We start from the raw sequence: 12,509 nt of genomic DNA on the forward strand, positions 1-12,509 counted from the left end.
ACCAGAAATATACTTCAGAGGTTTTTCTGGGTGCCTTAGCATTAAGCAGGAGTTGTGCTCTGGAGATTTGCAAAAGGGGAACTTTTACCACCTGGACCACACAATCACACATCCCTGTTCACTCAGTAATTTTAATACTAGAGAAAAAAGATGGGTTTCATTCCTATACACATATGAGATGCTGAACCACAAGCAATGATCTGTAAACAAAATCGTCCAGGCATCAGATGTATTTAAGAAGCCTCTACCCTGAATTCTGTAGAGGTTCAGATCTCCCCAGATGCCATCATTTGACAAGATGTGTCACATGGTAATAAATAAGTAAACCCACAGACTAAGCTGAAAACCAACCGCAGTCACACTCCACATTAGATTAGGAAAATGTCTCAATCTCATGATATTATTTGTCTCATCTGTAAAATGAAGTCATGCTCCATCCTGCATTCTGGCAAGAGCAGCCATGAAGAAAGGCACAAAATCCTATGAAATCCTTTGTGGTACCTCACAGGCTTCAATAAATGTTAATTCTGCTGGCTAAAATATGCACAGGCGGGGCTGGAGCGATAGCACAGTGGGTAGGGCATTTGCCTGGCACGTGGCTGACCCGGGTTTGATTCCCAGCATCCCATATGGCCCCCCAAGCACCGCCAGGAATAATTCCTGAGTGCAGAGCCAGGAGTAACCCTTGTGTATCGCCGGGTGTGATCCAAAAATCAAAATAATAATAATAATAATAATAATGCACAAGAAACAAATCATCAGGGGCAAATAAAGTAAAGTAAAACTATAAGGATATGAGGAGCCTCTGCTGCCATACCACACCCTTAACTGGGCTCACTCACAGTCCAGGTATTATCCTCTATGTGTGTATGTAGGAGCCATGGTGGAACAGTGATAGGCTCCAGGTCTCCTTGCTGATGAGTCTGCTGGCCTGGTACCAGGGTCTAGGATATCTGATATTCAAGCAAGGCTACCTCACAGCTTGGGTGGAAGCCCATAAAGCAAAGAGGTATCAGATTCCAAGACCTGAGGACAGATACCTATAAGAAGGGTACTCTAGAAATTCCCTTGCTAAAGAACTAATTGGACCAGACAAAGCCAGTCCTTTTTCCCTTGTGGGAGCCCCCTTCCCCCGCTTTCATCAGTCTTTCATCCCCAGAGCAACTCCCACTCTCCACCCCATGACCTGAGACATAATTCCTGGGCCTCTGAGTATCTGAGGTGACTTGGTGGTCATGGAATAGAGAAGTCATTGTTCTCTAATTAAAGCCTGGGTCGCTTTTGAAGCTCAAGGTAGAGCCTCTTCATATGGGGTCTTCCCCTCATCAAACCATAGCATGAGGCTGCCTCCTCCCCTTCAGAGGCAGACCCCCACCCCCAACAGCCTTTGTAAAAGACTGAACTTTTGAGGAGAGGGGGAGGAAGAACATGTGACCAAGGGTCTCTCCCCAGGGTATAAAAACACATTCTCCATCTCGTTCAAAGCCGAGCTGCATCCATCCACCTGCTTTGAAGTGGGACCACCACGGTAGGTGCTCCTTTTCCTGATGGTGGGGAGCCAGCAGGAGGGAGTGTATTGGGAAGAAGGGAAAATGGTTATGAGGGAATGGATAAAGAGAAGAATGGGAGAGAATGAGCACAGGAAACAGGGACAAAGGAAAAGGTGGATATATGGAGGGAGATAGGGATAAAGGAAGAGAAGGAGAGAAAAGGAGGATGCTTTCAAGAGGGGAGTCCAAGACCCAGACACAATTTGAGGACATAGCTAGAAGCCAAAAGTAATCTGAGCTCTTGTATGAAGGGATGCTATGATAGAGAAACAACACTAGGTAAATTTGCCTGGGGAAAAATTCACCTCCAGTATCCATGAGGGTCCTGCAGCCCTGGGGGCAAGGTGTCACTAATTCTCCCTGTTATTACATAGAATATCAAAGAAGTACATTTCTAGCTGGCATGGAAATATAATAATTATTATTTTGGGATAGCCTTCTCGAGCACTAAGTACCTGCCAGTCATGATGCTCACCTTTTCAAGCCTTATCCCATTGAATTCTCATGACACTCAATGAGGAATCACCATTATTTCACTGACCAGAGTTACACTCAACTTTAGTGCTTAGCTCAAGAAGTGAAAGACTACACCCAATCCAAATTCTTCCCAAGGCAGAGTGGTAGAGAAACCTAGATATAATTCCTACATTGAGTAGAATTGGTAGTCAGCATAGTCCTGATGAAGCCAGACTCCAAAGAGAAGTCAGAGCACCGTTCCTCCAGGGCCTCTCGAGGCTTCCAAGCCCGAGGCTTTCCTGGGAAAATTAGGAAAGGGCGGTAACTCCTTCAGGTTGTAGCAGCTCCACACCCAAGGTCACCTGGCATGACCAATAGGATGCTGCCTCTGTCTCAGCCTTATACTATTCCCCCTGATCCCTGATGTTCATGTTCAGAGATTTGGGTCTCCCTCACCATTTCTCAGGCCTGAACATATGCTGCCACTCACTGGGCAACACTGGATTTCCTTTTTCTTGGTTCTTAACTGGTGATAGTCAACTGCCCTAACACTGGCATCCTAGTAAGGGATTAACCATTCCCAAGAGCCTCCCCCCAAAAGTTTGAGCCCAAATAACCATCATTATATAGTTGCTGTGTTGCTTGCTTTGGATATAATGATCTACATGGCAGTTTAGTGTAAGACACATGGAACAAAGACCTAAGATGAACCAGCTGGTCTCACTGTTTCCTGCAGGATTGCCTGAGGTTGCCATGATGACCACTAATGGTGTCTTGTTTTGTTTTGTTTTTTCCTTCAACTATTTATTTTTTATTTTTTCCATATATTCCCATTTTATTAGTTATTTTAATTATGAATGGGTATTGAAGTTTATCACATGCTTTCACTACAATTATTATTTTTTTAATTTTTATTAATTTTATTAGTGATGTCTTTTAACAAAGGCAGCCTTGGCAATTCCTGGACCTTTGTGACCCACAGAGTTTCACTTGAAAAGTGAGCCCTGTGTTAGTAAAAGTCAGTAATAGAGACTGACTTTTAAAAGTCAGTAATAAAAAAGTTAGTAATAGAGACCTCGGAAATGCCTTTGGTGCTTCCTTAAGTTTCCAGGGCATGCCATGTCTATCTGGAGATTACATAGGAGATCTGGAGATCACTCTTCACTTCCTGTCTCGATCTAAGTCCTTGACAATGAGCTGTTTAGAACCTCCAAAGAACAGCAGGTTCATGGAGTACTCTACTAGCACTGTAGCACTGTTCTCCCATTGTTCATCGATTTGCTTGAACAAGTACCAGTAATGTCTCCATTGTGAGATTTGTTGTTACTGTTTTTGGCATATCTAATACACCATGGGGAGCTTGCCAGACTCTGCTGTGTGGGCAGGATACTCTCGGTAGCTTGCTAGGCTCTCCGAGAGGGGCAGAGGAATCAAACGCGGGTCGGCTGCGTGCAAGGCAAAGATCCAAGGACTATTAGAGTACTCTAATAGCAATAGCACAGCCTGCTATGCTGCCTGCTGTGCTATTGCTATTAGAGTACTCTAATAGTCCAACGTATTTTCTTTTGGGGGGGAACCTTCCACCAATCCACAGGTATAACACTGAATATGTTTTGGCCCCATCTTACCACCTCAGTAAAAAATGTTTGCCGAATATATAACATGTACACACTCACAGGGGTGCCACTGTGCCATTGGGAACACCACAATGACACTGGATTGCATTTTAATATGTCCTAAAAAATACTGAAACAGAATAAACCACCCATCTAATGGTTTTTAGTGTATTATATTTCCAGTTAGCTAAAAGTTTTCTAAATCTCTCTGTAATTTATTTTTTTCTTCTTCCCAACTTGATTTACTGCTTCAATATAGTTGGTGCCTTTAAAGCTAAGGATTTCAGGATCAGAGCACTGGACTAACCATATCCTTCCTTGCTTCTTCTGGCGTTGGCCCCTAAACTATCTCTTTTCAGCTCATAGGATTGCAAAGTATTCAACTTGCTAAAAAGCCAAAAAGGGAGAAAAAAATGGAGCCACAGCAGGAAAAGCATTGGTTACTAACTGGCAGCACCATCAAGCCATTGTCAAACATAGTTATATGTTAAGTATGTTGGTACAAAGGGAATGCTGGTGTGTTACAAAGTATGTGTTATTTAAAATGCAATTAACTAGAGTAAACAGATTGGAGTTGTTAAATTGCCTCTCTTCTAGTCTGCCAGAAAGTATTTGGTGGGTTTGCCTCACTTTACATTCTTGGAGTCTTACAATATTTATGGTCATTTATCAGATATCTAACACCAAATCAATGACTATAAAATAAATGAATGCATAAATGATACCCAAAAAAATGTCCTCAAGAATCTTAGTTTCTGCCTTAAGATGCATAAAAGAGTTTCAAAGACACATTCTCCTTAATGCCATAATGTTAATTAGTGACAGAAACCTTTTCAGGGCTTTGTCTTTTACCACATGTCCTTATGGAACAAAGTGCTCAATGGTTTCTTAAATCATGACTTAGCTGAAAGAAGACTTATTACTTTCCACCATTCTCTCCCAGAAAGCTGTTCCAGTGAACCGGATTGCCCCATCCTTTGTTCTCCTGCTATGATTGCCCTTTTCTTCCTAAGTATCCTGACTGCCCCACATGCTGGTAAGTAAGGGTATTTTACGTTGTATTTCTGGCATAGTCTATAATTACTTTGAACCAGAGAATATAGTGTTAAATGTTATCTGATTTGCTTATTTGATACTCATTCTCTTACTTAAGTAAGGATAGAAATGAACCATTAGCAATATGCTCTAAATTACCCTTAATTGATATTTTGTGGCACAACTGTATAGTGTCTGAAATTGTGCTATATAAGAGAGGAGGTTAAGTAGAAATATCAAGGGGCAAGATGGTCAGCGAGCAATCTTCTCTTTACAAAGAGATCTTTGATCATGGGCCAGTACATCTTGTTCTGTTCATTTCCATGGAATGCACTGGCTATCATGACCTTCAGAAGTTCTCTTTCCTCTTTTGCGGGAGTGTCCAATGAGAAGGGCAAATATTTCTATTCCTAATCCATATCCCTCAAAGCTATATGTGATCTAAGCAACCTCTTCCAAATCAGGGGTAGTAATTTCAAGTTCACCTGGAGTTTTGGTTATGAAGCTGAAACTTCTGGATACTTCCTGTTTTCTTTTAAATTTGATTATATGTTCAGCTTTCATAAAACCACATTAAACTTCTTCTCTTTCTGATAGGGGACTGTAGTGACCAATAAACTGATTTATCAAAGCAATTTTCTCACACTTAAAATATGGACCAAGACATTGACATCCTTTCTCACATCTAGTTCCCTTCCAGTAGAATAGTGAGTACAAGGCAGAGTGAATCCATAAGCATTACTGATAATTTATCTATTTATCTTGACTATGAACTGAGTTAGTAAATAATAAAGCACTTTTAGATGTCACCCAGAAGCTTGTCTGAAGTAATTAAGTACAACCTAAGATTCCCTAAGATTCAGTCTTTCTTGCAGTTCACGTCCTTTGAAACACCACTTTCCCTCAGGGCATGAATTAATGGGTCATTACTGGATTTTTACTGCTTATTTCTTTCATTTGTAGGTTTTTTTTTTTAATTTATGAAATGCTTTCAGTGACTGTGGTCCTTATTGGTAGTGAAACCAAAGTCTGTCATCTGCTCAAATACAGGACCTCAACTCCACTGATCAAAGCCTAGTTGTGACATTGACTTCCCTCAGTTTTGCTGACACAGTTATGGAATATTCTGTTTTCCAGTCACTTTCTGATTTTGTTTTCTTTTAAGTGAAATGTCACTTAGCAAAACTCATTTTACAAATGTTATAACTTATTTTCTTGACCAATTGTTTCCCTATCAAAATCATATCATTATGCTTCCCCCCAATTATGGTTAGACAATATATAAAACAGTGGGCTACTCTAATCTTCCTTTAACAGCTGCCACAGAGATTTGGAACAAAGCAGGTACTAGAAAAGTATGCACAAAATTGAGTTTCATCCACCAAGTTGCCTCCCTAGTTACCACCTCTCAGCATACACCATCAGCCTAGCAAGTACTAACAGTGGTTTTTATCCTAACTCTTCTCTCTTCCTCAATTATAGGGGGTCACACTCTGGACACCCCACAACTGCCAAGGGAGCTGTCACCAGGATTCTCAAAAGATATCAGTAAGGACTTTTTAAAAACTTTTTTAGGAGGCATACATGAATTATCAAGAGATTGGCAGAGAATGTTCCTTTTCTGTAAACACTCAAGATGCATTGCTCTCACATTTTCAGGTTATGGACTCAAGTGAGACTCAAAGGTCTCTTGTTTAGTCTCCTCTGATGTCTAGCTCCCCATTGGCCTATGCTTTGAGACAATATACTGAAATTGCCCATCACAAGACAAAGGTCAGCTGAAAGGGCAAATCATAAGGAACACCAGAAGGATATGCCAAATTGCAAGATTCTTCACACTAGGGAGACCCAAAATAATCACTTTCATTAAATATTTAAAATATACCTTGCAGTTCCAGATACTAGATTATTCATGAGTTCTTTGTTTTGGGGGGACAGGGGAGCACATTCAGCTGTTGGGATTGGGGGAGTGGTCTCAGGTTATACTCCTAGAAATGAAAGGCTGATGATTAAGTGCTTGCATTCAAGGGTATTTGAAATCCAACAGTGACACCTGGTAGTGCTGTCCAGAAATAAGGGCATGCAGGACCAGGAATGTAATTCAGGGTCTCCCAACAGTAGACTTGTGCTCTACTGTTTTTGAGCATCTGGCTCCTAGGGTCTTTCAAAAACATGAACAAATTTGCACAGTAAACAGCGCCCCTATCATTGAATCGGAAACTAGTATTATAAGAACATTATCCCAAGATCAAACCTGTCTTTAGAGAGAGGGTTGAACTTACACTTTACCCAGGCAATGAACTGAAAGGAAGAAGGGAGACTGTATGCTAACTTTTTTGCTTTCTCCATTTAGATGTCACGTTCTTCAATGGGGTGTTTAAAAATGTGGAAAGTGTGGCTGAAATTTTTGGTAAGTAAAATCTAAAATTGTTTTTCTCACCAGTTGTCAGGGCCTGGGGCATATGTGAGAAATCTAAAGAATTATCAGGATCTTGATCTCTAGCCCTTGGACTTATGCGATCTCCCCTAGCAAGTTCCAAAAACTTGTGATCTGGGTTCTAACCAGAGTACAGGTGAATTTTATTTCAGGGTGAGTTATTGAGTTATCAAGGGTCTTTACAGTCTTCACTTTCTAAGTTTTGACTACACTCTGGCAAAAACTAACAGTCCCATTTTATAGGTGAAGAAACAGCCTGAGGGAGTAAAGTGACTTGCCTAAGCCTACACAGTCAAAGGGGAGGAGCTCTCACTGGAGTTCATAAATTAGTTCCCTTATACCACATTGTTTTATAGATTCCCATGATAAATCAATATATACAAAGATTATGCGTTTTGGAGGGTGTCAAAATTTCACTTACCAACTACACAATTATGTGACTATTAACAGTAGGACATTATGATTTCTGTCATAAATTAGAAAGAATAGCCCCTCCCCCTAAAAATAAGAGTGTAATATGATTGACATGAGCAAGAAAACTCTGAACTTCCACTGGATAGATACCAATGAGCTGAAGAAGTCACTTAATTCCCTCAGGTTTTTTGTTTATTTTGGAGCCACACCCAGCAGTGCTCAGGAGTTACTTCAGGTTCTGCACTCAGAAGTTACTCCTGGCAGTGGTGTTCAGGTAACAGTATGAGATACCAGGGATTAAATAGAGATTAACTGTGCAAGCACCATACTTGCTATACTATCACTTCAGCCCCTTAAAGTTTTCAGTTAAGCAGGAGTTAGATACCAATGAACTGAGAGACTTCTCTAAAATATCTATGACTAAGTATAATATAAGTTCCTGAATGAAAAAACACATGTTCATATAAGTACAGACACTGTTCTTTGAGTGACCCTTTCTTTTGCATAGAAATCATTCTTCATTTTATGACTATGGCTCATGAAGACAAGGAAAGGGGAACTTTATTGGAAAAGAAGTTTAAATTAAGTTTAGAACAGTTGGCAGAATTATTTCTTAAAAGCAACTTTTAACCTCCTTCAGTTCCCTCCTCTGATCTTCTATGTTTAAGTGAGTGCTCTGAGAATCGGTTCTGCATTTAGAAAGGCAGAGAGTTAAAGGGGTGAGGGAAAAACTGACCATTGTTTTCCTGACAATTTTTTGGTTCAAGAGCATTTTGTGTAGTACAAATCACTGTTTGATAGTCTGGTCATGTCTCTTCACTTCAATTTCTAGAACTAAGGTGACTATCACCAGCCTTGCAAAGTGAACATGAGTTTTATGGGATAATAGACCAAGTGAATGCTTTCTAAAGCCTATCTCATTCTGTCATTGTAACATTTGTCCACTTAAGATGACAAGTTCTGTTATACAATAAGTATTCCAAAATTGTAAGGGTTTGAACCCTTTCCTGTACCAGTCTATGGTTCTCAAATTCTAGGACTGTATTAGCTGGGATTCCTTCAGAAAACTAATAGTGACTTTAAAATAGTAGTTATTCATTATCTCATATCAGACATCTAAAGGCATCAGGATGGATACAGTAACTCAACACAGGCAGTTTCATTCTATTTCTCTCCACTGCTACACTTGGTTTTCAGATTTAGACTTGAGGTTATCACAGTTAAGAGAATCTCACTGCAGTTACAGTCAGCACATCCTCATCTACATTCAAAGAAGGAGAAAAGTACAGGGATCAAAGGGATCTCTGACATGCTTTTTATTAGAAAAAATAATTTCCCAAAAGCTTCAAAGGAAGGATCAGTTGTTTTTGTGAGGCTTGGCCCTAGACCAACCACTGTCATAGAAAGATAGAGTTATCTTGACCAGCTGAAAAGGAATCTGGAACATCCCCAGGACTTGTGGAGAAGGTTCACTTTGCCCTGGGTATGTTTCTGTTTTGTTGGTAAGGAAAAAGACCACAACAAGACCATTCACGAATTGGGTAATCACATAAGTGACCATGACTTATAAAGTTGACTCCTTTCAATTACTGAGGGCAGTTCTGAGTGTACAGCAGGTTGAGGAGGGAGCATCAGCTCCAAGTCTAAAGTCTCAGGAATGAAAGCTACTTTAGCTGGGGCTCCCACTGTCCACCTGCCTTCCCTTCCTTTAGACTGCCTGGGTTCCCACTTCACCTGGCTGCAGGCTGTCTTCACCAACTTTCCTGTGCTGCTGCAGTTTGTGAATGGTATGAGGTGTGTGGCTGGTCTCTGCCCCAGAGACTTCGAGGACTACGGCTGTGCCTGCAGGTTTGAGATGGAAGGGCTGCCTGTGGATGAGACTGACAGGTGAGTCCCTCCTGATACTTGTGTAGGGCACAGACACTGAGTTTCCTGGACTGTTATGTCAAAGGTATCTTATTTTTATTAAGCGGTGAGGTTAATGTTTTCCTCACCTTTAATTTGCTATGTAATCTGTGATGTTTTTTAGGATGTTCTCAAGATCCTCTCTGTCCCACAGGCAATTTCACTCTAGTGGTTCTCAAGGTTTCTGTCCAAAACCATGTTGTACCAGAACAACTTAGATGTTTATAAAATAGAAGTTCCTGGAACCCACTCTAGACTTATTGACTTCAATTACTATTAGGTAAAAAACCTACAATATATTTTTAATAGACCTTCCCAGGTGACTCTTAAGCATAAAAACATTTGAGAATTATTTTTAATTTGAAAGAGTCCTGACCACACAGAGGTCAAGCAACGACAGCCATTTCTGTCCAATTTTCAACAAATGTGCACCAAATACCAGTACTCTTATGAGCAATGTGCTTCATATAAACAAAATACAATTTCTGCCCAAAAGGACAAATGTCAAATGCAGAATTTATAGAAATTTCAAGTTGATTGATACAAAGGTTATACCTCAAATAGAAGTGCAAGTTAAAAAAGACACCAACTTCTACTTGCCAGATTGGCATTAAAGACCTAGAAGCATCAATTTATATATAAGAATATGACAAACAGTTATCAATAGTAGTATCAGGGAGAAACATTTTTTGATGTGTCTTAGAGTTGTGGCATATAATCTATGACACAGTCATTCTAATTCTCAGCTCCAGATGGACTTGGGGCTTTCAGGTTATTGGGGAACTTATATTGCATGCTTTACTTTACACTTTCTTTCTTCATCTATAAAATGGAGGTTATAATACTCTCTGATTCATAAATGTTTTTTAATTAAATGACCCAATTTAAGTTATGAATACTGTATGGATTATTAAGTATTCAAGAGTATTAGTCATTGGTCACACCATTGCTATCAATAGTAGAGTATGACTCTAGTAAGGGTAGCAGTGTTAGTAGTCATAGTTACATGAATAGAGCAGTAGTTTTTTGTCATGTTGGGGGTGCCATGGTAGTGCAACAGTAGCAGTTACAGTGGTGGTTGTGATAATAGTAACAGTAGAATTAATAATTGTAGTAGTTTTAATGGTAACAGTTGTATAACTGTATAATAGCAGTTAGAGTATCAATACTGCTACAACTATGACTGCTAGACAGGAGCAGCAGAAGCAATGATATGAAAGCAGGAAACTGAGCGAAGATTAAACCCATGCCTAGATTCAACTTGAAGGAATGTGCTTTTAAAGATCCATGAAAGAGAGAGAAAAGGATTCCATTCTGTAATATGGGGGACATTACTGCTGCACAGCATTTCTTTATGAAAGCTCTCTCTTTAAATGCCTCACCGTGTAATTGCCAGGACAACTTCCATGCTCCCCAAACAATTACTTTCCTATCTTGAACCTGTCACATGAGACAGTCTGTGGCAGATTCAAGACACACTCATGATCACGATCATCCTGTTGTTCGTCGATTGCCTCGAGCAGGCACCAGTAACGTCTCCTTCTTCCCAGCCCTGAGATTTTAAAAGAGCCATATGCAAGGCTCTTTCAGGGTTAGGAAAATGAGACCCATCATTGTTACTGGTATTTGGCATATTGAGTACGACATGGGAAGTTTGCCAGACTCTGCTGTGCAGGATCAAACAGTGGCTGAAATAAAATTTAACAATAAATATTTAAAAAAATTTATATTCAAATTGCTGTCTCCATTAATTGGTCATTTTCCAACATGCCAACTTAACTATATCTAGTATTACTCCTTGTACTGAAATCCACTGTGTCTATTTGAGTTTTTTTTAGGTGTTTGGTGTTGGGTACACTCCCACCTTGCTTAGGTGGTACTCCTGGCTCTGTGCTTGGGAGCACTCTCCGGGGAGCATATGTGGTGCCTGGGAATAAACTGCAGCTGGTGACATGCCAGGCAAATGTCTAAACCCTTGTTTGCCTTTCCAGCCTGACTTCAGGGATTTGAAACACAGTGTTTGCTTTTTCCACCCCCAAATGCTGAGCTGTTCAGGCTTTATGGTTCTGGGGACCACCAGGCCACCTCTAGAGTGCTCTAGTGCTCTTGGGGCCTCCAGCCTCTCACCTTGAGGTGGTCAGGGGATTCTTAAGTCTATTTAGCTCCCAGTGTTGAGGGAGGGGTGTTGAGCTCCCAGTGTTGAGGGAGTCAAAGTCAGGTTCAGCACCTGAGAAATATGCACCACGGACCAATGAGCTATCATTGATTAAGAACCTAAGAAATAAGGGTCATGCTAATCCAGTCAACATCTATTGAAAATTAGGGTACCAAATAAATAAGGCCTCTAATAAAGCATTAGACACAAAATCCCTATTGAGTACCCCCAGGGAAGTTCTGCACCATATCATTTCTTTCTTTCCCATTACGAACCAGGGTTGCCCACACCACCTGGAACATCCCTGTATCACTGTCATCCCATTGTTCATCGATTTCCTCCAGAGGGCATCAGTAATGTCTCCATTCGTTCTAGCCTTGAGATTTTAGCAGCCTCTCTTTACTAGTCCTTCCCAACAGTGCCGCATTGAAGGCTCTTTCAGGGTCAGGGAAATGTGACGCATTATTTAACTGTTTTTGGCATATCAAATATGCCACAGGGAGCTGGCCAGACTCTGTTGTGCGGTCAGGATACTCTTGGTAGCTTGCTGGGTTCTCCGAGAGGGAGAACTGGACTATAAGAGGTCACGCAGCCGTGAATGCGGCTGCATGCTTCTGGGAACTTTGTTTTATAGTCTCTGGATCTTGGCTGTTGATGGGATTGCATGGTGCTGGGAGCAGTTTGTGGGTGTGACTGCTAAGCTACTGGAAGATGAGGGATCTGGGTGAAGGAGGCCCAGTCCTGATCGGAGCAGGCTTGGAGATCTCAGTCCTGCATCCCGCACACCTGGGTTCCTCTGCTGGTTCCTTCATGCATGAGGCTTTACGAACATGTGGAGAGTAGCCTTGAGTATGGCTGTGGCTGGGTTCCAGGGGTCTTCAGCGGCAGGGGCTCTGCTCAGGGCAGGGAGGGAAACTCAACCTAACCCCTCCGACGGGCCC

General features: G+C 41.0%; 1 protein-coding gene across 1 annotated transcript in view; it reads left to right on the plus strand.

The window, feature by feature from the left end:
• The first annotated feature begins 4,477 nt into the window (after positions 1-4,477).
• OC90 (otoconin 90) overlaps positions 4,478-12,509 on the plus strand; it is a 28,833-nt gene continuing 20,801 nt past the window's right edge. Inside the window, exons 1-4 of the mRNA XM_056131639.1 lie at positions 4,478-4,658; positions 6,140-6,205; positions 7,011-7,067; positions 9,221-9,395. Coding sequence (XP_055987614.1) covers positions 4,478-4,658; positions 6,140-6,205; positions 7,011-7,067; positions 9,221-9,395 — 479 coding nt within the window. The remainder of the gene's footprint in view (positions 4,659-6,139; positions 6,206-7,010; positions 7,068-9,220; positions 9,396-12,509) is intronic.

The sequence above is a fragment of the Sorex fumeus genome, unplaced genomic scaffold (assembly GCF_029834395.1).
Source record: "Sorex fumeus unplaced genomic scaffold, SorFum_2.1 ptg000002l, whole genome shotgun sequence".
Classification (NCBI taxonomy): Eukaryota; Metazoa; Chordata; class Mammalia; order Eulipotyphla; family Soricidae; genus Sorex; species Sorex fumeus.